The sequence below is a fragment of the Pholis gunnellus genome (genome assembly GCF_910591455.1).
Source record: "Pholis gunnellus genome assembly, chromosome: 22".
Taxonomy (NCBI): domain Eukaryota; kingdom Metazoa; phylum Chordata; class Actinopteri; order Perciformes; family Pholidae; genus Pholis; species Pholis gunnellus.
Window position 1 is genome coordinate 7,128,191 of NC_136549.1, and position 27,666 is coordinate 7,155,856.

General features: G+C 43.1%; 1 protein-coding gene across 1 annotated transcript in view; it reads right to left on the reverse strand.

Moving 5' to 3' along the window:
- The window catches only part of LOC306713850 (chemokine-like protein TAFA-5), a gene marked incomplete at both ends in the record, with an annotated part of 77,783 nt that extends 64,562 nt beyond the window's left edge, over positions 1–13,221 (reverse strand). The window contains one exon of the mRNA XM_079183689.1: positions 13,131–13,221. Within this exon, the coding sequence (XP_079039815.1) occupies positions 13,131–13,221 (91 nt within the window). The remainder of the gene's footprint in view (positions 1–13,130) is intronic.
- Between the last annotated feature and the right edge of the window lie 14,445 nt (positions 13,222–27,666).

Genomic DNA, 27,666 nt, shown 5'->3' on the forward strand with positions numbered 1-27,666 from the left:
CCTGCATTCTCATCCCCTCAATAAGCTTTTTGCAACACACACACACACACTGTGAGGTGCCTACAGAGGAAACAGCACCGCTCGCTACAGCGGCAGCATTTCGCATGAACAAAAGAGAAGCAAATGGGGACGCAGGAAAAAGAAGATGCAAACATGTCAAGTACGGAGAGGAGGAAGTGCTTCCTTTTAACATGTGTGTGCCTGCGTTCAAACGTGTCCGTGCGCGAGTATGTGCCCACATGTGTGCGCATTCGCAATAAAGCCAGGAGCAAGAGCACAGAGAGTCAATGTGCTTTAAAGGGAGACTATGCACTCACTGCGGCGCGGCATAAATGATCAATTATTCATTGGCTTCAACACCAGAGCTATCATCAGGCCTCCGCTATTATTACGGTGACTTATTACCAATTGGTCAGCCGTCGCTTTAAGATGCTAAAAGAAAGAAGAAAAACGTAAAAGACAATGGTCCTGGACAGTATGGGGCGAGGGGGGGCACCTTGTTATGCTCACTTTAGAGGATGAAAGGTTGTGGACAGAGGGAGTGTTGCCAGTTTTCTTCCTTTCATTTCTTCCTTCTCACCCAAACGAAACATGAAGTCCCTTCTCTGCACAGTTGTCTCTTCCCCTCCCCTCCCCGCCTGCTCCCACTTGTCGTTATTCTACATAGTTTATAGAATTCACTCCGTCCGTCCCCTTTCCTTGAATCCACCTCTCACTCTGTCCCTCTCTGCCCACCCCCCACCGTCGCTCTGTCTTGCTCCCACAACCCCTATTTCTGTCTCTATCTCCAGTGGAGGAGGTGCCAGGGCAGTGTAATTTGTATTCAAGCTCTGTCAGAGCCAATGCAGAGCCCTGTTAGCAGAATAAGAGTGGAAACATCCTTATCTGGATTTCCACGCTAACCAGAGGGTGTGGGGGGAGGGGGGGGGGGGGGGGGGGGGGGGGGGGGGGGGCTCAGATACACTTGCTGCTCTTGTTATTTTTTCTTTTTCTTACTTTTTTCCCCATCTTGTTTTCTCTCATCGTCCTCTCCCTGCTGTCTGTGCTAATTATTGACTGGCTGTGTTGCAGGCTTCTAAGCCCCCGCACACACACACGCACACACACAAACACACACACACACACGCACACACACAAACACACACGCACACACACGAACACACACACACACACACACACACACACAATAGAAGTGCGCACATTTACTGGAGTCTGTAATGACACACAACTGCATATAAGCACACATATACGCAAGGAAGCGTGGAGGAACACCTGCCTGCGCCAGCACACAGACACACAACCACACACAACTCCACAGACGTTACACAACCGTATAAAGCCCCCTACGGAGGCTTTCACTGGCGCAGTTTCCACACATCTGCATCCACCATACTTATTACACACACACACACACACACACACACCCACGCACACACACCACTCTCTCTCACTGTGTCCTCTCCTCTATCTCCTCTCAGTTCCAGAGGGCTACACCACAAGACACATGTACTTGCGCAGCACCATTATGGAGCTATTTTGAGGACGTTGAGTAAATGCGACCGGCACCAAACTCAAACTGCTGCATCCTCACGAACAGTAAAATGTGACCTCATCCTGAACGAGAATTCATTAAGGCAACTATTTATATATTAGCTTTTAAAACAGAGTAAGTGACGTGATGGTGGAAGGCATTATTAGGGATCAGGAACACGACAAAACTGCCAGAGAAATTCAAAAAAAGACAACTTTAAAGACGCACAATGTCACAAGTGCATTCTGAAAATCTAACATTTACATGTTACTTAGCTTGACTTTTTCCTGATTAGGTAAATAATGAGGCAGAGACTGATGGAAAAGCAGACAGGCACCGGGACCAATGCATCATTAGCTGTTGCACCTTTGACCCCAGACGTTTTGCCGAATGGGAGCTCTGGACATTCAACAGCCCTGATAACAATGCATTTAGGAACAATGGATTTATTGTTTGACCGGGATTTATTACAGAAAATATATATATATACAAGATAATGCAGTTTTGTTCTTTACGATTAGATTTTCTTTTATATTTAGAGAAATTTTATATTTTATTTTGAAATTTGACAGAATATTTTGTAAGAAGATAAAATATTTTCTCCTGAATTCTGTGGATTTCTCAGGGGTTGTTATCTGCAGAAAATTCAAAAAACAGGCATTCACAAAGTCATTACAGCTACACAATAATAACAGTCAAACTTCTCTGCATCCTCATCGGCTGTACATTTGTTTTTGCAGTGGTGGAATGTGTAACTAAGTACACTGACTCAAGTACTGTCCTGGAGTACAAATCTGAGACACTTGTAGTTTATTTGAATGATTGCATTTCATGCTACGTTATGCTATGACGACATCGCATCAGAGAGAAATATTGTACTTTTGTAGTTGTAGCTACATTTACGCGACAGCTACTTTACAGATGAATTTCTATAGACCAAACATATGATGATCTCATAAAATATGATGCACTATTTTAGGCTAAACTACCTAAAATGTAACTAACAGTATGCATTATACAATAGTAGAAATTAGCTGCACCTTAATCAACTACAACAGTAAAATAAAAGTACATTAAAGCATCATGATATATAATAGCGAAACAGTACTTTTTCAACGCAGGACTTTTACTTGTAAAAGAGTTTCCTTATATTGCAGTATTGTTACGCCCACAGTTTAAATGTAAAACACATGGACTATTTTTCGACTTTTTTTGTAAACTGCTGCTCCTGATAATCTCAGTGCTTATCCCTCTCATGAAGAACAGCACTGGATAATCCCAAAACGTGTCGTTGAACATAATCTTACATGGATGGAAACACATGTATTTGGATGCTCTCTTCTCTCTCTCAGCACTGGTGCAGGTTACTAGCACAAACCCATCCCAGTCTGACGTTACCTGCGTTGCCATGGTAACCCTTCCCCAAAAAGAATTTATTTCAGGAGGCAACCCATCGGCAACAACCTGTGACTCTCTTTCTGTCTGTTTGGCTCTCTCTCGCCTCTTCCTCCGCCAGCATTCTACTCGCATGCCCTTTTTACTCCTTCCACTACATTTATAAAAGCATATGCTACTTTTTCTACATGTCAGCATATATATATATATATATATATATATATTGATTTAAGATCCCTTTCCTCCTTTCCCTAGTCTCATCACAGTCTGTCCATACTCAGCTACTGGGTTTGTTCATTTGCAGCTACAACCAGAGGAAATGGTGCATCAAGCGCCTTCACTACACTGTTATCTGTACTCATGGTCGGAGCTGCGTGTGTGTGTGTGTGTGTGTGTGTGGGGTGCGCACAAGAGAGCGCAAACGTATGAAAAGTCTGCGCCCATGCACGTGTGTGTATTTTACGCACATTAGAAAGTGCAATTGTGTGCTTGTGTGTGTGTGTGTGTGTGTGTGTGTGTGTGTGTGTGCGCGCGCACAGGAGCCCGCATGTGTAACCGTTTGTGCCAATTATTTCATTACCAGCTGACAGATTTCTCTTTCCACTATTACTGCTCCCCTAGCCACAGGCACCGGCAGAAGCCTCGGCGTAAACACACACACACACACACACACACACACACACACACACACACACACACACACACACACACACACACACACACACACACACACACACACTAGCACACAGCAACCAGTTCAAGTCCATCAATTAAGGAGGCAATTTGCTCAAGTGGTTCCACCTGGGCCAAAAGGCAGGTGGGTGGCTATGCTCTGTTTACCTATCAGACACTATTAAGGGTGAGATGTCACTGGTTTTACTTCCGCCCTGCCTCCATGATGTCAGTTCTGCCTTTTTGTCTGCCTGCAAGTCAAATGGGGCTGTGTATTATATGTGTATGTGTGTGCGTGTGTGTGTGTGTGTGTGTGTGTGTGACCAAGCAATTATATCAAGTCCTCTGAGGATAACTGGAATGTACTGTATCTGTCAATGTGTGGCAACCAAATGAAAGACGATGAAAACATTTTGTGGATGTGGTGCGCGTGTGTGTGTGTGTGTCTTTAAGCATGTTACATGTCAGGTTATCAAGCCGCTGACTTGTGGAAGAAGTGGAAGATGCTTTTTCCATTCACTCACATCTCCGTCTTTGACAAGATTGCGTCAGTGAACCATCGATGTGTGTGTGTGTTATTTTTGTGGCGTGTGCTCCGATGTGGACTGTGTGTGGCCTCTGCAGCAATATTTCATCCTCTCCAGAGTCCCATAAGAACCTACCGCACTACTGTGTGTGTGTGTGTGTGTGTACCAGTGACCCTTTGTGGCCGTATATGCATTTGTATCTGTGCCTGCGTCTGCGCATCTACACATGCTCGCAGCATTTATTAACTATCATGAACTGTGTGATCGGAATGTATGTCGAAACTTCACACACACACACACACCCCCCTACACACACTCACGTAATCTGTTTGATAAATCAAAAACTAGGATCTACAGGAATTTGCTTTGCAATGTACAAAGGCAAACACCAGATAGTGCGTACAGTCTGTCAAGCTCCGGTGTACATTTGACGGAGTGTGTGCCTTCGCATACGTATTTGTATACGTCGCAACACCTTGACGCTGCGTTTCTCTGCACAAAGAGTGGAGGCTGCGTGTTTGCATGCCCACCTCATCGGACAGATGTAGAGCTCCGGGGCACATGCAGGAGGCAAATCGCACCAACAGGACCTACATGTCAATGTTTCCTCCTTCTGCTGTTTGATTTAAGCAAGGGCATTCCATTTCCTGCATCCCACAAGCCCCATTTCCTTTCAACTCATTGGATGTGGTATTATCCTTGGGCTTATGTGGCAGTGCAGAAGGTATAATTTATTGTCTGTTCAGCAAGGCAAATGTGCAAGCCTGGCATATTTCATTTGCTGAATACATATCATTATTAAAATGTGATTCTTTTTTTTTTTTTTCACCTTTTTTTTTGTGTTTCACACTGCGTGGTGAAATACTATCGGGGGTACATCTGATTCATGCCTTTACTGTGAATGTCTTGGTGATAATAACCTCTAAAATATGGAATACACTGAAAGGGCAGAACAGACTAGCCAACTCAATGTTATTATGAACGGGAAACAATGTGCGGCAGTCAGATCACGTCAACGCACACCAAGTCAGATATAGAAAAATGTTCACTTCACTGCATTACTTCTCAGATGATGAAACACCAGCTTTGAAAATGCAGTGACCCACATGCCCCAATATATGTAACTCTATCCAAGCTCAAGCAGACAGCTTGTTTCGCAGCCATCGCAGTGAATCTGGCATAACTTGTCAATTATAGTGCACACTGTTTTTATACAATTATGTTACTTTTTAAGTGAGGAACGTGGCTTTAAGAATTCCCTAGCGGCAGCACTGTAAAGAAACACCACGGAAGAAAGCTTTCTGTATTCATGAGTTTGGTTCAAACAGTCCCTGCAGGTACAATAATGAAGTTCCTCTCCCCCCCCCCCATGTGGAATGGACCGTAATGATTATGATGAAGCAGAATCGCCGGCTGCGCCCCCCCTTCCCCCCCCCCCCCCCCACCCCTCTCCCGCTGTTGTATCGACAGAGCTGTAAACATAAGCATAAAACTATATGTAGCAATGATGTAACTGAAAGAAAATGGCTATTAACATATGCAGGGCGAGAGATGGGAAGCAGAAGAATGGAAATTCTGCTCAAACTCAAGCTATTCCACGACAGGTGCACAAACAAGGGCGTTGCATTTTCAGGCACAGGCATAGGACAAGGCGCAACAGAGCGTAACTCAAAATGTGTTTGTCTGTTTTAAAACATTCTAATTGTTTACATTGGGTTTATCGTAGTCTGTGTACTCCAAGGCCTAATCAAGCAATGCCGGAGTGATAGCAGGTTACGGTTCCGTGTTTTAAATTTCACGCGCCACAGATTCTGCTTTCAAACTACCTCACAACTTCATAACAAACCAAAAAGGGGGAGGAGGCTCCAATGAGTAAACGAGATAAAACATGCAACCATTTTGACTAATGTTATTCAAGCAACCTGTCGGATTACAATCTGACACCGTGATGCTCGCCAGCCACGTCAATTATGTCAATGATGATCACCATAAGTGCAGCAAACGCGTCCAGTTATCTCGCTTTGTTGCATGACTAACATCCATGTCAGCACCTCTCCACCTCTGCACGCTGTAATGGCATTAGAAGATAAACGGGTGGCACCGCTCGTTATGACCCATAACGTTATGGCTTGTCTTTTACAGTGAGCTAAACCCATTTTCTCTCACTGCGTTGGGACGAGATTAGGAATTGGAACCCCACAAGCAATCTATTCAAGGGTGCAACGAGCTAAGGGGATGTGACGTGCCAATGTTTTTTAGTGATTTTCATTATGTGTCATTCTATTCTAATTCATTTTCAATTGGGCCATAAAAGCTGCCGCTGTAAGCAGTACAAAAGGCCGGGACGAGCAAAGGGGGGATCTTGTTTAGCTGCAAGACATCCTGAGAAAGAAAATAATGATCTTTATGAAATTGCTTTAGACACAATCTGACAGCCGAAACAAAGCAAGTGGCTGGCCTTGTTCGAATCGATAAAGCCTCCATTAGTTTTCTAAAGAGTAACATGCAATTTGTTTCGGTGGAGAAGCATAGCATCGGTAATATTCAGCCCCTTTGACACAAAAAAACTAATGTACTATAGCCGACCTAATGTAAGATTAAACCTACATTTCTGCCGGATGGAAATGGGGAAAACACTCCGAACGCACCGGATCCATAAAGCATGACCAAGCCTGTTATCACAGGTACCACATTTGTGTCACAATGCCCGGGGCCGAGCTTTTTGTCGAGGCAGAAAAACCCTGCGTCTAAATCCGTTCAAATGACTGTGAGCTCACGCACAAAGAAGATCAAACTTCTTAAGTAGGTATTGATCAGCCAGATGAACTGACACACGGCGATTGATCGAACGGTGGGATGACCTCTCCCTACCTTTTTGACAAGAGCAGGAAATCGCAAATTGAAACCTCAGAAGGGTAAGCACACTTCTCACCCATCATTTCCTTGAGAATGTGTGGATGCATCACACTCAAGCACCCCGGTGGGTCACAGAATCAATAGTATGGTGAGTTGGTTTATGAATAAAATGCACAGGGGCTCAGATCCCTTAAATCAGCACTCTGTGAGCTTGATGGATACACTGTAAGCTTAGGTTAGATCATTCCGAGGGCTGGGCCGATCTCGTTGAGAGATGGTCACGATGGACATGTTGCCAATGTTGCAAGAATGGGCGCCAGAGGAATCCGCCCCTCCTGGGAGGAAAACGCTGATCTGAGAGGATCTTTCTCCCACCAGCTGACAAGCCGATAGACAAATGGTCTCGCAAGTCTCGAACATCTCCAACTACAGGCCCTCCTCTCTCTTGTCCTACTCCTCAGTGTGTGTGTCGTTTGCCAAAACACTCCTCCTCCATCCAATCTTGTGTATATGTGTGTGTGTACATGACTAATTAATAGAGCCGAGCTCTATCGCAGTGACCAAAACACATTCCCTGGCTACTGCATTAGGCTTTAATTAAAGAGACAGCTGCAGTTGTTAAAATCACTCAATTCTTAACGCATTTCCTCATCCAGGAGGATCTAGCAATCTGCGCCAGCTCGCTGGTCTTGTGCCACAATTTACTGCGTGTGTTACACATTTTATCAGCGGCATCTGTATTACGTTAATGCGCCCGAGGATGTAAGGCGAAGCATCGAGTGTCCTTGCTGATTCAAGGTTTTACAGAGTAGCTCACTTCTGTGTCTTCAAGCTTGGATTGGTAGGGCCTCGGGGAGTTTTAGACGGCACTTCATGGGTGGGAGGGCAGGAATGAAGTATGTTAGGTCGATGTCTTTCTGACATCACTATTTCCAAAGGCCAATGACACCTCGCAGTAAAAACTGGAACCTGGAGACAGGACCCTTACAGCCAGCTTTTCATTAAACTCCAACTACTGCCTTTTTTTTTTATTATCCCACAGCACTGCCAAAGCGCAATCAATAGGACTTTAGGAAAACTGGGTGCAATAGTGCACACTTTTTACTGTCCCACAATCAATAGGAACTGTGAAAACAGTGCAACGAGTAAATATTGGAGATTTCACTCACACACACACACACACACACACAGATGAAAAGTGCCTGCGTCCAGGGGCACTTTTCACCCCAGGGGGTCGTTTGGAGTATGGTTGAAAAAAACACCACAGGTTCCTCCTTAATTGACAAAGCCTTTAAGTAATGAATCAATTTAGCAATTGATTCATGTGCATTACCCTAATGTGCATTGCCCTTATGGATAACAGCTGATACTGACCATTGAAGATAAATTGTGCTCAATTCAAATCAGTTTAGAGCAGATTACACGCGGAGGAGCACTCTGCTTACCTTTTGTGTTCCATTGCTGCGAGGGATTTGACGTCGCTGAGGATTTGCCAAGTAAAACACGGCGATTGTGACATTGCTTCTGTATGCTGAAGGAGTGTTACTGCGGCATTAAATACATGCGTATTATCTTTATGTCACTTCAGCCTAAAGCTGTGCTTCGGGGCTAAATTCCCTAAAATCCATCCTTTCCTCAGATTAATAATAGATGGCTTGAAAAGGAGGAAATACTTAATGAGTCAACTCTCTTAACTCAGTGCTCATACGGCAGCTCACTCAGGCCTTGACTGTAATCAAACAACTAACAATTGAACTAAATCTTAGATGCCGGTGATGTTTGGCGAGCAAGCATGTCTTTTAACAACTGTGCGCAATGTGTACGCAGCATTCTGCTTCAGACACAATTAATATTCTGCCAGAAAAATGAAACCTCCACAGATGGCACGATGAAATTGAATAGTTGGAACGAAATCTCTGCAGTAAGAAAAAAAAAAAAGACGACAGGAAAACAAGACAGTGTAGCGTGAAGAGGACAACAATATCAACTGTTAGATAAAACAACAGTTGGGTAGTATCTTGCATAACCATCGACTGTTTGGCAACTCATACTATGAATTTGCAGTAGTGGAACTAGTCCCATTCCTACAGGGAGGCTTGAAGAGACGACTGGTCACTGGCAGGTGATGGGGTCTCATCTTGAGGACCTGCACCTGACATAGCCATCTGACAACATTCTGTGAAATTACACAACCTAAAGACGATAGAAATTTCTGTTTTTCAGGGAAAACTCACCAACGCTAACCAATAAATACAGACAGCAGCTACTTGGGAGTGCAGACACGACGTGCCTTCCTTTCTAAACTCTGTCTAAAGAGGTGCCGGGGCTTCCCTTCCTCCGCGGGCCACGTACGTGCACGACACCAAGCGTTTGCCACTGCTTGACCCAAATCTGCCCGCGGCTGCCCCGAGCAGAGCTCACGCGCCACATAATTCTATTCTAATCCATTTCTTTTTTTTCTCAAAGACGATCCCCCGGACCGCCCTCCTGTCTGTGGTGAAGGAAACTGATTTTGGTCGCCCGATGTCAGGCGCAGTGTGTGAACACACATATCTCTGTCACTTTGGCCCATTATGGCTCACCCTGCGGTTTTACCTGTGGATCAATAACTGCAGTCGTCAGGCAGACTGGTTGGTCTGTTCGGGAGGGGGGGGGGGGGGGGGGGGGGGGAGGCAGGCAGAGGACGTTACGAGGCCACTGGTTTGCGCAGACACAAGCCTTTAGGAATGAATAAAAAGAAAATATGCAACGGCACTCCAATTCAACTTGTCATTGCAACAGAGACGTTTTAGGCAATGTGCCTGTCTTTGAAGTGTGAAACAGCGATGGTGTCTACTAGCAAATTGGGTACAGTTAAAAGCAAGTTTAGTAGCAGGATTTACCAGGGACTCTCTTCACAATACCACGTCTGAAAGTGCAGGCTTATTTGAAATCCACTTTAAATCAAAATGTGTCTTTTCAAGCCTTTATTCTCAGATACTAGAAAGACATTTTCCAAGAGAAAGCTACTGAAACCGATTTTTTACTCACAACATGTCCATCGGCAATGGCCTTACTTCAACCATGGTGCCGTGTATATCAAGAAGCAGATACAGATCATTCATTGAAAGTGATTCAATTGATCTCCTCTATAGCTGAGGGCCTTGAAATGTCCTCGTGATTTACAGCACTTAAGGAGATAATTGAGAGAAAAGGCATCTAATATTTTGACAATATAAAAAATATATCGCTGAATCTTGCCTGATGCTGATTTTCGCATCCCCCTACTGAAGTTTGAAAGAAGCAGCTTGTCCTAACTTTGACAATGATTAACTCATAGTTGGCCTGTTGTTTTGGAACGACACACTTCATTATTTTACCTCATCCTCAGAAAAGATTGCCCTGGATTCAGCAGAGAATTCCACATACCAAGAAACTAATCCGTGAAGCTGTCAGACTCTCTATTGCCATGTGACAAATATCTCGGCCAATGAAGAGCAAAATGGGATTTGCTCCATTGCCTGAATTATTGAAGTGGACAGTCTGAGAAATTCATGACGCAAAATTCATCCACATTCCCCATGCATAATGTTTTAATATGTTTTCCATTCCCAATCCACCCTCTCCGTATCCACATTTCTCATTGCACAAGGTCCCGTGTCACATTAACCAAGAGCGCTGACACAATGAGGTGTGCGACTCCCAAAAGCACATTGGCTGGCGTGCTCGGCTATCTAACGGGGTAGATGCTAGAATGTACCCACCGAATGTGGTTCGGTTTAGGCATGAGGAGTGCGAGAAGTATATCACGGTCAGCCAATCAGGGGCAGGGTAGGACTTTTGGTGAGCAAATTCTAGCATCTACCATCTATCGGGCTGGCAGAGGGGGGACATATTGTTTCTTCAGGAGCATTCCCCGTGCCAAAATCGCCACCCTTCATCTGTTGCTGGCTTGCACGTCCACTTTTACTGGTATGATAATACAATAATAAAAGGATGTGCGCGTGTTTACAGGCTACCTTTAGGTAACACACCACCTGCATACACATCTGCACCACCCAGAATAACACACAGGCATGTAAACACAGATACAGCCGATCAATCTGTGGCATGATAGAGGGGAGACTAAAAATACATCATTCCTCTCCCTTTTGTTCTGTATATGTTATTCCAATTGGAGAGGCTTGGTGTTGCATAACCCCAGTGTTCTTACGAAGGAATGTGTAAGAGAAGATTTAAAGGGGTCTTGTTCTCTTTAAGGCCCCTTGTGCATGCCTTTCATTACTCTCATCCCCAAAAGATTGTCGCTAATGCAGTCTTTGAATTCATTTTATCTGTTCGTATTATTAGCCCTCACAGCTGGCTTTGACCTTGGCCATTCTTGTAGCCTGAAGTGAGCATATTCTCAACCCCTCTTTTATGCCTCCCTCCCTCCATCTCTCTCTCTAGTAGATTTCAAAAAAGGACTTTATGAGCCATAACGAACTTTGATTGCATCTTCTCACCACTGAAAGACCAAGCATCTATTCTGACTCAAGTATGAACAGCGGGGAAAATGCAGGCTTAGGGGGGAGAAAAAAACACCTCGGCGTAAAAGCACAACATGATACGGACGAAGGACTCTGCAGTCAAGGTCAAAAATATTACCTTGCCAGTCAACAAGCTCAACAATGCTGATGGCCTGAATCTAATGAGAGTCCCTCGCATTAACACAGCCATGAGCAGCACTTTTTCCTTTTTTTTTTGTTAGGTGGCCACACAATCCTCTTTTTGACCTCTGTGCAAAAGGCTGGCATGCCAGAGTAAATTAAAACTCCAAAGGAAGGCTTTAGGACATGTGCCAGCACAAAATCCTGAACTCTCCTCTTGTCTCCCATTTTGGCTGACAGACAAGGTTTTTTTTTCTCTTCCTCCCCCCACCCCCCGCCTTCAGTATGGCTGGACATTCTCCTACCCAGCAGTACTCACCACAGTGAGGAGAGAGTGTTTGCCACTGCTTGACCTGAATATTTGCCCAGGGCCGGAGGCATGGAGGGGATGGCAGGCCATTCCAAGCCATGCTTCTGGGAACGCGGCACAAAGAAAACCCATGACAGTTCTTAAGTGCCAAACACACTCTATTCACCCAGGGGTATACATGTACAAAGGGCATATTAAGTGCAGTTTTTTCTTTTACCAGGATACATACAGTACAGCAGTTCCCTGGGTGATACCATTTGACTTTCGTAAGGAGTTTGAGCAGTAAGTGTACCCGACCTCCGTGTGAAGATCTCCCAGCAGGTATGATGCACATCTATCTATTATGCAAAATGATTGGTTGAATTCATGATTTGTTGCACACTAAAGCATCAGGATGGATTTTGGTTTATTGTGATCGTCAGAGTCCATAAATCACATGTCATTCATTCAGCTGAATGTCAGTAAATGCAGCTCAAATAATGCCCCCCCCCCCCCCCCAAAAAAAACAACAACAGCGGAACCACTTGCCACAATGCAGCCATGTCCGCAGGCTGTGTTATCCATACATACAGCATGGGCACGATTGCGACCGACAGTGAAGCCCCGAGCCTGGCTGTGATGTGTGTGTGTGTGTGTGTGTGTGTGTGTGTGTGTGTGTGTGTGAATGATGATTGATATTTATGTCGGCTTCAACATAACCGGGACAGAAAACACAATAGAAGGTAAATGGAACGACATTAGAACCGCTTGACCTCAATGTTACCCTAAAGCTAGACTCTAGTGCCATCTATTGAAAACGTTTACAGCAATTCAGTATTCCATACAAGCAGTGAGCTGCTGATTGTAATAGTTTTTTTTTCTTCTCCTCCTGCACAGCTTGAACTCATTTCTCCAACTTATCAAAATTGATCAATCGATCATCCTCTGCCCGATGACTTGTTGATAAGGAAAATTGCCGGTGAGGAAAATCCCGATAGCATACATGCCTCATGCAAATCAATCTGCGTTAGGTGTTGTTTGGATTTGATTTTCATTTTACAGAGACCAATAGAAAAAGCCGACGTTTTACTGCGATTGCACCGGAGCCGCGGACACACTCCGCATTGGATTTGCTGTTGCGGAAAACTTCATATAAACTACATGGAAGGCGATGGCGCATTGGATCAGTGTAAAAGTGACATGCAATTTCGGTTGGAGTTCGGAGTGTGTACCTTCTTTGAGCAGGCGGGAGTGAATGAGGAGAAGGAGAAAGCAGCAGATCGCTGCTCCGGTCAGTGCCCACGCAACTCTGAGCAGCTGCATCCTGGCGTAGGAAGGTTTGTGGCGGACCGAGACAGCCGTGCAGCGGGAGAGACACACTCCACCTCAGCTCACAGACACGCGCTGACTCATATTCTGTTGGCCAGGGAATTCGGGATTCGTCCCTTTCATGCGAAATCCTCACTTGATAGTCCTGTTTGGATGTGATAGAGAAGGCTGAGATTCCGTTTAACAACAACAACAACAAAAAAAAGACGCGCTCTTGATTTAGCACCGGTGCGTCAGAGTGGCTCCAAACAACAGGGCGATTAACCCCCAATCGAGGTCTGACGGGCTGACATTTTCCCCCACACCACTTCTCCTTCTTCTTCCCCTTCGGTTTCTTCAAGGATCGGTCGTCGGCTCCGCCGGTGCCTCGCGCACGACAGGTTCGGCAGAGCGGGCTGCGCCCCTTGGTGCTTCTCGGTCTTCGAGTGCGCACGGCGGTCCACGGCGATGCGGCGCGCAGAGGATGATCACCGCTCTCCGCTGCATGTTACGAACATCTCTCCCACTGCTGGGGAGGCAGAGGCAAACACTGTCAACCAAGTCGCCTTGCAGCCGCTCTCTCTCTCTCTCTCTCTCTCTCTCTCTCTCTCTCTCTCTCTCTCTCTCTCTCTCTCTCTCTAGCTCGCGCTCTCTCTCTCGTATTCCCTCCCTTTCCCTCCCTCTCTGTCGTGCTGTCTCTCTCCCGGTTCTCCACTATATTGCTCGGTTGTTCCGTCCGTTTCCCTCTCTCTCTCTGCCGCGGTTTCCCCCCCCCCTCTCTCTCTCTTTCCCCCTTGATTCAGTCAAATGCAACTCTTGCCATTTACGCACGAGAACTTCCAGTCGAATGCGTCGTCGGGATAATCCCTGATCTTCTTCATGTGCGCGTCATACCTCTTCAAAACATTTTGTTCCAAAATACTCTGCTCGCACCAATTGACTCTTCTTTGAAGGCAAATCAAATCAACCCGAGCAAAGACCTCGCTGCGCAGGTTCTTTCTCTCCAGTTTGTTCTCCCATCAGATTATGATGATCAAAACAGTTGCAGGCGTGAATGCCGGTACATCTCTCCCCCTCCCTCTATCCATGTGTGTGTTCCTCATACAAAGATCGACTGTTTTTTTTTTTTGTATCTCTGCTTAGCTCCAGGTTACGTCATAACTCCCCCAAATAATCTCCTCCAAATACAAAGCACCAGATAGTGCTGCTGTGAAAAGATGGTTCCACTGATAAATAAAAGCGAGCCAACAGCGGGCAGCAGGTGATCATCAAGTCAATCTGAGCAAGAGTGCTATATGTGCAAGTGTAAACCCCATTTTATTAACTTGAACTTTCATTCAAGAAAATCTACAATAAAAAGTCCGATTTTAGGTGGATTTCCTGCACCTCATCCCTAAATGTTGCATACAAAATGAAAAGTGTGCTGATGAAATGCTGCACCTCCATTGGCCTCCTGGTTATTGAAACAAGCGATCGTCTTTGGGTAGCCAAGCCTGGGGCTCATTCTCCAAGAATATTCAACACCCCCTCAAACCTATTACACGTGTAGCCTAAAATGTCATCATATTACAAACATAAAGAATTGATGCCGTCGCTAATTCTTTAAAAGCCTCTTCTGCTCAGTTATCTGTTTAAGAAGAATACATCTTGATTCTAAGTGAAAGCAATAGCACTGGAGGAGAACCAATATTGAGTGTCAAAAACAATAGCTTGTGTAATCCCCCCCCCCCCCCCCCCCTCCCACTGAGCGCCTGACGGAGCCATTGTTTCCTTTTCATGTTAAGTCTCACATGACGTGGGATGTTCATTCAGTCAGTACAGGAAGAGACTGGTCAGTTTGCACACAATAACCCATACGGCCGCGCAAGAGATTAAGCATCATTTGAAAGCGGCATCTCCTCCATGTGCTACTTGTGAGTTTTGTCTGGCGCCTGTGTGTTCATAATTGAATCAGAATGGCATGCATGCTTGGAAGACCGACGGTGCCACTCAAACAAGAAAAAAAACTGTCATTGCAGTGTCAATAAGGTTTGTCCCTGCAGCTATACGAGCACTAATTAGCTGATAACAGTCTCTGCTGGCTGGCATGCGTGCCAGACTGTGTATGTGTACGTGTGCATGCTTTGGCTATCTATGTTTGTTTGCATGCCACTCTGTGTGTGTGATGGAGAGGGGCCTTTTTTTATCTCTTTCCTGACACCTCCCTGCCTCCTCTCTCCATTGCTGTGATCCATCCATTTACTGCATGGAAAGCAATTAACAGAGACTTGACCTCTACAAGGATTTGGGGAGGGAAGACTGTGTGTGTGTGTGTGTGTGTGTGTCTGCACATCTAACATTATCATCTGCTGAGCCTACATGTATACTTCGATATTCACTGGAGGAGCAGCAACCTAAATATAACTCTGTGCATGTGCATAAAGCCTAATTAGGAAACAGTTGGAAACAGCGAGACAGGAATGATACAGTTTGGTATGCCAGTGGAACCAATTACAATGATTCACAAGGTTTCCACCTTTAAGCACTTCTGACATATCGACTGATGCACTTGAACCCGTAAAATAGTCCCAAAGCACCCGAACCATATGTACAAAGTTCGTAACGTAATTCATTTCACACCACATTATTAAGGTGACAACTGCGATTTTCTGGAACTGCTTTGCAGCTTCTACACTTGCCAGTAATTAGGCGTTCCTGTTAAGTTCGGCCTGTTTATGAAGTAGAAACTTGTGGATCAACCTTTGCTTCACTCGGCACGTAATGACCTCCACAAGCAGTCCACCCATGGCTTAGGATATATTGTGAAGTCGAGTGTGGAGAGAAAACAGGGCGAATGTTGCTGGAATTCTGCTCCCTTGACGTGTCTGTGCTTCGTCCTTATAGGTCAAGTGCCACCATGCATTTCCAACAAAGACAAAGCAGCAAAAAAGTCGAGGATGAGATTTTTCCATGTATGTTGTGCACGAAGCAGGATATAAGTATTTACTTCTGTCATTTAAATCAGCCTATATGCCCTTAAACGGGACATAGCATGCACATTTTCAGGTTCATGTACTTGTACTTTTGGTTTCTACTAGAACATGTTTTCATGCTTTACGATCAGTTAGTTCTTTTTCTCATACTCTGTCTGAATATACCTGTATTTATCTTCTGTTTCAAATGCTGTATTTTAGCGCCTCTTTTAGCAAAATAAAAAAAAAAAAACAGTCTCTAGTATGGGAAAAAGTCCAAAATTGTGTGATCCTGTTTCCCATCATCCGGCTTAATAGCATCTTCAATAGTTTAGTTTTTTTTCAAACGTTGGAAAGCTCCCTTCAATGCCACATAAGACGCAACTGTCTTTACACACTGTGTACTGACATGTATCTTGATGAACACGCGGAACTCCATGAGTGAAGCGCCCATTTGAGTGATTCTTTTTTGAAATGTACTTCTTTTGTAAAGTACAATTTGACAAAATTGTACTTTATTGTTGTACGTCCCGCGTTCAACTCTGAATTGTAGTTTTAAAAGTGCACGGGGGCTGCTCATTTCTGCACTGCTGCCTTAGGGACCAACTGTTCTGTCTAGACACCATTATAAATCCCTGTAAGATGTTTGCTTGCGCTTCTTCCGAAATCCTTTTTTATATTACAAGGGGATAACAAAAAAATGTTTAGAGATGTTTTGGAACACTGGAACGTTTTTTAATTTATTTATTTTTGGAAATGATTAAACCATTTCCTTCCCCTCTATCCTCACACCACCCACCTACAGTGCTGCCACGTCTCCTCTATCACTTTCTCCTCCTCTGTACCGCCACCCCCTCACCACTGCTTTTTCCTTGCCAGGAGCCAGGAGAGGCGTTACTTGCTTTGTCCTCTGTGCAGGTCACTGGCTGTGTGCCAGACAGAGCCCATGCCAATAAAAGCCATGAGTAATGGCCTAAAACTTCTACATTCGCTATGTTTCCCATTATTTCCCATGGCCGATAAATCTGAAGGAGGGCTTAATCAGAGGGAAAAGCTGGAACATACGGCTCATGTCCAGCAGGGTGTCAAACACAAAGATTCTTACAGTTTAATCAGAGATAAAAATGGAGGTGGCACCAATATCCCGTGTGACCCACCTTGTCTTCTGACAGGTGGAACCATTATTGTTTGGGATGAACACCGTCCTGCTATCTGTCGCGAAACAATGGCTGCCTCTGGGGTGGGGTTGACTCTATATAAAGTCCTTTAAGAACCCGATAGACAGATAATTGAATACACGTTTCATCACCCATCAATTACTCAGTGACGAATCTTAGTTTCACAGCCGGTATAGAAGGTCAGTATACAACAATCCAGCAGGAGCTCGCAGACAGATATTACAGAAAGTTTTTGTGGTCAAACTACTTCACAATAAAACTTAAATAAAGCTCAATACATTCCTTGATACAGACGTATTATTGTGCAACTAAACTTATATACGGTATATATTTATATTCTAATATAATTAGGAATATCACATATTGTATTGCATCTTATTGTGTTGTATTGTGCTGTACAGTGTTGTACTATGTTTGCTGTTGCATTGTACTGATATTAGGGCCACTAGATTGTAATAACCTGCACAAGGACTACAGATTCAAATTTGCTCTCCAGCTAATTCTGTCACACTTACTTTGAGGTGGAAACTGAAATGTCAATTAATGTGTACTGTCCCTGGTAAATAAATAAATACATAAATAAATAAATTAACAAAAACACATGAAGTTGGGTGAAAGTTGACCACCCCCCCCCCAAAAGAAATCCTACTAACAACTTAAACCCACAATAACCGATTTGTATGACCACTTGGGGGCAGCGGAAACAAGCCGTTACCACATTACATTGACATATAATCACTTTCAACGTTGATAAATCAAACTTGCTTACATACTGTTCTGACCTATTTACACATCGAGCAGATACAAAGTTGCTAAATGTGCCCGTCTCGAGGTGTGAAGATTTCTCACGGAAAACGGCTGCTGGTTCTGGAAAGGTTGCTACGAGCTGTGAGAGTGAACCAAAACATCCAAGCTGCAGGTTGCAAAAAGCAAAGACGCTGATGCACCCTGACGGAAACTGCTGAGTCGGGTGATAATTCTCCGTGGGTTCATCACTTTGAGCCATCAATTTCCCATAACACTTTGTCATTTCATCTACTGTTACTGTAAGAATATTGACAAGAGCAGCTTTAAGCATCGTGAAAATTTCCATAATAGGAACATCAAGTTACCGCTACGACACAAAAGTAAGCCAGTTGAAGAGCTTGTCTTTTTTATACAATACCCGAGGTGTCAGGAACGAGATTTTTCACTTTTGACAAAAGCAAAAAAACCAATAACAAAGACAAAAACATCATCTGCAGAAGAATGTGCACACATAGGCGATGCCATGGATCACTCTTTCTGCAGGATTAACCTTTTGCGGTCAGTCACACTTCTCAATGTCAAACACGGCTTCACCGCAGCTGCAAAGATGACCTGTGATATGTAATCCATCACAGTAAACACAAAGCACCCATTTGGCTTGGTAAGACTGTTTAATCAGTCCTTCCTCGTGCTTAAATTGAGTGGCATTGTGTTTCTTTCTGCCTGCTGTCAATCACCTGACATCCCCAGGACAGAAACAAAGTGTCTGCCAGGAAATAATCCATCAGAAACACGTCACCTTAGACATCCGTCACATTCATGCCTTTTGTATTTAGGAAATATTTGTTAACTTGGACGTCAGCTAATTTTCCTCATCGTAAAGTGTTGTGTGTTTTCAGTGAATATGTCTTATTTCCCACATTATATAACCCAAAGTGACGAGTGAATCTTAAGATAGAAATAGTTGAGCTATAGAGATCACATACCAGTGTCATTTATTGCTCTTTTATTTCTATGAAGGGCTTATTATTAGCCTAAAAAAAAAAGACAGATGGCTTTTAATAACCTTAATTCTATTTTTGGGGAGCACTGTACCTAATTTAAAATAGGTTTAAGAAGTTGAAAGAACATGTACATTATGGAGGTGTCAATCAAGGTTTGTCAGCCAAGTTTCTTTTTGTACTGAGAGTGACCAGCGTCCTTACTCTCAAAGTCCTTCCATGTCCAGAATCTACGTGTCAACAATTTAAAGCAAATTGTTCTGGAGTTTGATAGGATTTCACTCTTATTGTGGAGCCACGGAAACATTTTTTCTAATTACATGTTCATACATTTCAATCAAAACATTTGGAAAAGCTTACAAATCCTTCTCTTTCTTTTTTTTTTTCAGTGGATGTAGTGTCACTCACACCGACTTCAGCAACACCGTTATAATACGATTCATTATTAACTGCGTACACACACACACAGAGCGCATTTAATTAGGTCTTGTCATAGGAAATGCAATATATGAGCTGACAAACATGAGATAGACTCATCCTCTTGAGTCTCTCACTAAGCTTCTTACATTTCCTGTAGTCAGAGAAAATTAAAAAAAACATCCACAAAGACACTACCCATGAGCTCCCCGGCCCATTCATCCTTCATCCCTCCGCATGTAAGGCTCACCTGGTCTGATTCCATTAGTTAACAGTCTTGTGCTATGTTGCCTCCGAGAATAGTTGCCATTATAGGCCGTATGAAGTTTACTCCAGTATTAATTATTAATCTCCTTTTTAAATCAGTTTTTTACCTTGTTGTCACATGAGTGTGCAAGCAAACTGCTTTTGCAACCATGTGACTCCATGGCATTGGTGGCACCAAAAGTGATGCAAAAATAGGACCAAGCTGCCTCCCTGTAAAACATCAACTCGTGTTCTTATGTGAAGTAGTAGTCGCTGTGCGGGCAAACCCAAACGTGTCTCTTGCTTCACCACAAGTGACTGTGACATTTAAGTTTTGTTTTTTAGCCTCTATTTGTTAATACACAAAAAATGGCACCATTAAAAGTATGCAGAATTAGCTACTAGCGTTTCCTGTCTGAAATGAACCAATGGATTGACAGACAACTATCAATGGTTTACTTTGATACTGGACAAACCTTTAGAAACGCAAACATTCCCAGGCAAGTTCTGGAGTTATAGGGAGCATCTTTTTTTCTGTAGATTTATGGACATTTAATCGAAATGGATGTTAAGAGATGATATCCCTGGAGAGTGGACCTCTCACTGAATATGTGTATCATGTATGTGTGCTCAGATTCAACTAAGACATGACTCAGAGAGGGAGTGTGAGTTTTGACTCTAAGGGTTATAAAGTAGCTTAATGGTCTCCATGAGCTGTGGGTCACAGTCACTGCTGCAGCTCCAACTGCTGGCCGTGTCAGTGAGTGAGCAAAATAAGCGGGCCAAACGACACCGCAATCGCCCTTTTCAGCATGCAATGTATTTGGGAAGCCCAGTCACCAGGAAACAAGTTGGCATTGTACGTTCCTGGGAAGCACAGTTACATTGAATGTGGACTGGTTTTTTTTAATAATAAGAATAACGTTGTTACGTTATGTTGTTACATTACTTCAATACACACCATGACTTTTTTTCTAAGCTTTGAACCTTTTTGGTTTGCAGAAAGGTACAAAGCCAACATTTATTTTTATTTTTTAATTTAGAAGTGAGTTACATGATCATGTTAGATGGTTTTATACATGTTCCTTAGAGTCACATGATTTTTTTCTGATCAAAATTTAAATAATGCAAGCATTGATAACGACTACACACACTTTCAATTCTGGTTTCTGGGTTTATACTTTACTGCACTAGTCCTGATTCAGATGGGACTGTTGCCAATACAGCACCCCAAAGTGCTATAATGTTAGACTAATGGTAAAAATGATATGCTCAGAGATCAAGCTCCATTAATAATTACTCCTTCCCAGTGAGTTTAATGTGCAGATATGAGTATCTTCAATTTAGAGGATAAAAAGAGTAATCAAAATGTAAAGTTGTGAGGCAGTAAATGAATGAGTTATCCCAACTTAAAGACATATTTCAAAGGAAACGCATACATTAAGTCAAATTCTCTAACTCAAAATGCCATTTAAGATTGTTGTCTTGAAATGCACCTTCATTTCAGTGTGTCTTTGGAGAATAAACTACAGTTTGCATACCGTTTAACAAATAAGCAAACTCCACACAGATAACAATAAAATGCCGAAACAGATAAAATAAAGCCCCAAATGGATAGCTAATAAAGAAATCTCTGGCTGCGCAGCACTCTCTTGCTGCCTGTTTATCTGCCTTCTCAGTGGACAAAAGACAAATAAATGCAACAGCGTTGGCAATTAAATATTTAACAGGAAAGTCTCGGCAACATTAAACACAAGTGTATCTCCTGTTTCTATTGTCCCCGAGGAGGTGTGGGTAATGGTACCCAGAGGACAAAGTATGTGTTGAAATGTGCAACAAATAAATAAATACAGAAATGAAATTTGACTCAACCACAATGACGAGACAAGAGGAAAATAAACAAAACTGTAAACACAACCAACCAAGTCAATTAGCTCTTGCCACTAGTCTTTGTTTGCGTTTGACTTGTCTGTAAAGGTTTTGTATTTATTTATTTATTCGTTTTATTTATTCATTTATTTATATGGGGAATACAAATTGCAAACACTGTCTTTGAGATTGCAATCTCTGCTAAACAAATTGTTGAAAAGTAGTCTGTGTTCCTTCCCATTAATAAATGGGAAGGACATTTCATAATAACTGTAAAATTCAGTTATCCTGAATATATATAGAAACATTAAACGTTCTTCCTTACTGACAACATGGCACCATTATGACTTTTTGGAAGATGGATAACTCTCTAGGAATATATTAATGAAGGTCTATAAATCAATTAAATGACACTGTTTTCCAATTAGTGTCAAGTCAAATGGCAATACACACATTATCAACTGTTTTGCTTTTGTTTTACTCGTATAGCCCAAAACTTTGCCATCACTGATAGATTGCCTTGATTATGGATTCCACAAAAGTGCTTCACATCAGTGTCAACATCTCACGAGGGCTCACGTTCAATAAGAGCAATTCAGGAAGAAAGCTGACTTCATCATTTGAATATTGATCAACTTTTGTAATGAGGATGTCATAGTCAATCTGTTAAGGAGTAATTGAAAATCAATGTCCTATCAACTTTTAATGAACCACAGTTTCTATTTTATTCGGAATCGACAAAGACCGTTAATTGACCCAACTCTCAATTTTCATAGCAATCTGCTACGTATGGAAAATCCTCACTGGTTTTATCTTTGGTCAAAATCTCGAACCGGCAACCGTAGGAGCACATCCCTGAGCCCCACAGAGCATTGAGAGGAGCTGCAAAGAAAATGCAAAAAAATAAAGAACGTTTGGCCTTCTCTCTATGAGCTCTTAGCATACAGACGAGTTCCTCTGAGAGCGAACGGGTGAGCACAAGGAGAGGCCGTGCACACAAGGCGGGAAGGAAAACGTTGAGACAGACCCGGGGCTAACTGTTTCCCCTTGTTTTGCATCTTTGTGCTAAGCTAAGCTAAACACCTGCCTATCGCTTCATTTTGACTGTGCGAATGTGAGAGGGGTACCGAGCTCGTCTTACTCTTGGCATTTTCCTCCAAGCGTATTTCACAAAATGTCTAAATATTACTTGCACAACTAAAGGCACCTTGCGTTCACATATGACGTTGCTTGCATTCAGATTTCTTGATTAAAATTTCACTCGTGTAACTACTGCACATGTGCTTCAAAGCATGTGCATATCGAACACGTAATAGCCGGGTTATGACACTTATTTTGAATTATGGCATTAACAACAAGGAATATTTCAGGCAGCTATTGTATTTTTATGTCTGGTGGGTCATTTACGGCACACTTCGTATATATTTCAATGAAGCTTGAAGCCCTTTCTCAATAAATGATGCACAGCGGGCTCTTTGTATTGCACCTGCTGCGGAATGAAAAGCAATACAATGGAAATTGAAAAGCAGCAATAGCTTTAATAAAGGAGTAGAGAGGATGTGGCCTCTCCGGACAAAACAAAATTCAATTGTGAAAATAGAGTAGATGATGATAATATTTGGTAGCAGCATTGTCTGGCATGGTAAAAAGAAAAGAGGGGGAACAAATAAAGAGCAGCCTCCTCTCTCTCGATTGCGGTAACCTTGAATCTCCCTGTTAGGCCTGCATTCATCCAGGACGCGAAAAAAAAAGGAAAAGCAATTGAAAAAGAAATGTGATTATTAGATGTGAGGCATGTAGGGCATGTAGAGAGAGAGAAAACAGAAAAAGGGAGTCAGAATGGAGCAAAAAGGGGGAGGGATAAAGGAAGAAAAAATAAGAGAAGAAGGGGTCAGACATAAAAAAAACTAATTTGTGTCTTTTGGGGCATGAGGGCGATGAGGAGTAAGCGTATGGAGTGATATGAAGGGTGAGATGATTCACAATTTTGCAGCAACGGTTGAGCAGAGAGTCAGACACAAACACAGTCTGTCTGTCACCACAGGCAGCTGATGGACACACATTACTGGCTCCACATAGCACTTATTTGCTTTGTTGCAGTTCTTCACTGTAGACACAACCCTCAGTTTAGCGGTCAGGGATTGTTCGGGGATAAAGGGACACACAGCGAGCTCAATATTACATGGTGAGATGGAAACAGTGTGTTGTCTGCTTTCTGTGCTGATGGCTTAACAAACCAGTCGCCCTTGATTTATGGGATAGAAAACTGCATATACTGCATGTAATATAATATAATATTACATATCATATGTAAAATAAAATATGGGTATATGCAGAGTTTATGCAATATTGTTGTAAGGATGGCTAATTTATATATATTACAACCTGCAATGCAGCTTTGTTTTAGCCAATTTACCAGAAAACAGTTACTCTAAACCAACATTAGCTGACTAGCTTTTTGGTCCATGTTTTAAGATGATATGGCAGAATTGTTAGTTAATTGCACAACCAATAGATACTGCACAACATTTTCATTCATTTGGAGTCATGTTTCTGGCCACCAGGCGAATGCAACTCCAATATTTACTGCGCTTTTAGCTCTGCTTTGGTCTCTACCAACCCCTGAGAGAAAGATCTGTCTCTTTAGCAGCGCCGCTATGTTCACCCATTTTTATTCGTCTTCCATTTGGTGCTTTGCAGATAGTGTACAATGGATTTATTGAGTGCCTTTAATGAAAACAGCTGTCTGCTTCTTCTGGAAACTGGGTTGGTTAGAGTAACTAACGTTACAAGCCGTAAAAACCAAAACAATGGGCTGAAAGACGCAAAAGGAACTGCAGAGTCGGGTGATAATTCTCCATGAGTTTAGCCCATTTACTACAAATCGGTATTGCTATTGGATCTGGATTTATTTAATTTTTTTACCATTCCAGGCATCCATCATAACCATACAGTGTGGTATACTAGCCGAACCTTTCATTTCAATTCAATTTGACACAGATTTCTCTCTCTCTCTCTCTCTCTCTCTATATATATATCTCATTCTGTGATGGTACGTTGAGTCAGAAGATGAGAAACCAGTAAAGAGAGCAAAGGAGCAACAAGAGAGAAAGCTTTGAGAGAGGGGAAGGAAAAACAGATGGACAAAGAGAAAGAAGAGAACGAGGGAATATTAGAATGAAGACAAACATCGTAAAGATAGCGCACCATCCTCTGGCCTCTTGAGGGCTCAAACTCCCTCTGACAGCACTAGAAAGACAGGGGATCAACCCTGATTCCACCCAGGCTTTGTCTCTTTATACCGTGAAAATATGGCCTGGAATCCCATTATCCCCGGCTATAGCGATGCAGGGGCTCCATCTTCATCTCTTATTCCACTGCACAGAGGCTATGGCACCACCTGCACTGTATATATATATATATGTATCGAAGCTCCAGCATTACATAGAAAAAAAAAAGGCTCTCAGCCATTCTCATAGGCTCTAGAGGCTCTTTGTTGAAGGGCAAATAGAGCTAGAGTGGAGAATGGATGACACTCATTTCGAGCAGCAGCCGCATTTACAATCTTCTGTAACTCTGGCATACCAACGAAAACCTTAATTTCCTCTAGAGTAATGTGTGGACTGGGAACACACACATGCATTTCTATTCCCACATCCACTTTTTGTCACTTTAACACACACACACACACACACACACACAGAGATCTCTTAGAGAATTGAGTCGGTGACACGAGCTAGATTTGATTTTATCCCCTCTCTGCCTTCTCGGCTCTCCTTAGGGCCGTCACACAAACAATCTCCCAGCAGCAAAAGTAGATATGAGATTAGTTTTGCGGGTTGTTGGCAAGTGCCACATGCTTGCTTGCTGGTCTGCCTCCCCTGCAACCTGTTTCTCTGTGTGTGTGTGTGTGTGTGTGTGAGAGAGAGAGAGATAGAGAGTGTGTGAGGGGGAAAAAGGAGAGAATTATCACACACAAGAATTTATAGATCAGTGCCTCCGCCCAGATGTACAGGCGCAGCGGCACACAAGGTTGCTTCTTGCATAAGTCAAAGGCGGCCTCTAACATATTCATTATCACATCTCTCTTACACACACACACACACAATATATATATATACAGACAGTATTTATGGACACACACACACACACACACACACACAAACACATCACCTCGATCCCTGATAATCATCTCCATTTGTAGTCGCCAAGGGCACACATGTCTGGTCTTGCTTTCACCGCGGGGGCTGATCCATGGAGGAGTCAAAACGGAGTTAAATGTTTCTATAGATATATGGCACACGCACACACATACACACACACACACACACACACACACGCACACACGCACCTCCTCTCTCAGTGCAGGCAGGTGCAGGTTTTACATGAACCACAGGAGTGATGACAACAACGTACTGTTAGTGTGACTAGAGCCTGCAGGCTAAAAAAGAAAGTGGTTTGTTAATTAAATGTATGAAAGAGGTAGAGAGGAACAGATTGAGAGAGAGAGAGAGAGGATGACAGAGAGAGAGAGAGAGAGAGAGAGAGGTTGATTAATTGAAAGTGAGAGGGGCAAGCTGATTAAGAAGAGAGAGAGAGAGTTCATGTCATAAAAGCTTCCTCCAGAGGAGTGCTATCAAGCAAGGCCCTGACTCTGATCACTCATGTGTTTGCATCTAAAGTAGGCCCAAAATGCTTGGAGGGCAACGGCGATGTTTCACAGCAGCACTGACTATTTACATATTTATCCACCAACAATTTTCTGCCCACAAATGTGAATTCTCCTCTTTTTTTTTACTTTCTATATCCCCCACGTTTGCCTTATTTATTGATTGATTCGAGCGTAGTAAGCGTAAAAATAAAAATGCATAAAAATGAGCTGAGGACCGAGTTTTCTCTTTGGAAAGAGCATTTGCATTCCAACCCCCCCCCCCCCCCCCCCCCCCCCCCCCCCCCTCCGCCCCCCCCCCTCCGTCCTACTGTACTGTTCAAATAACCCCTCCCCTTGTCTCTGCAAATCCTGCACCCACGCACAGAAACACTGCAAGGTGCTCGGAGCTCAATATCCAATATTCACGTACGCAAACTCATAAACACAAGTTAGCCCCAACACCTTAAAAATCCCAACACACATCTTTCACAAACACACACACACACACACACACACACACACACACACAGACTGTGGACTACTTGGCTGATGCTGGTCAGTGTTGGGCTCCATCTGTGCAGGGAAGTTGGGTGCCTGGCAGCCTCTTCGCCCCATCCGCCCCATCCATCCCTCCCTGCTTCCACACGACCAATACCCCCCCCCCCCCCCCACATTTTCTCTCCCGAACCACAACCGTTTCCATCCTGCCTCCTTTCATGTGAGGAGCGGAAGTGTGGCTGGCATCCACTGCTGTTGTTTGATACAGTGGCAGCGTGATGTCTGACTGCCTGCCTGGCTGCCACACACACACACACACATGCACATAAACACATTGATGCATACGCACACGCATGGGCAGTTTGTACTGGCTTCTTGTGCTACCACCTATTGAGCAGAAAGCTCTTATATGAGGAGGAAAACACTGACTGCTTTAAGGGTCTCATGTCAAAGACAGAGAAACACACATATTCTGTCTTCTAAAAAGTACATTTATATACAGCAAACCTGCATCAGCATGTGCAATTTTGCAAGCACAATGCTGTCCGGATATTGTTTTTCAGCAACATAATAAGGAAATATTTCATTTTTTTCCTTACATTTTCATATGTTGCAACTAAAGCATGATTCATGTCATCATGGTTTGGCATTTGATAAAGTCTATCGGTCTACATTAAATATTGAAAAACTAAATACTGAAAACAATCTTCCTCTAACCCTATCCAAATATATAAGTGGTGTCAAAGTCCCCATCCCAACAATGCAAGTGCACAATATAAGATAATTGAATGAGACTTATAATATGTTTATAGGTCTGCCCAATATCGAGAAATGTTATTTTGTTCATGTCACAGTACCATTTTTCTCATTTATTTTCACAATTCCACTTTTAATTAAGACAA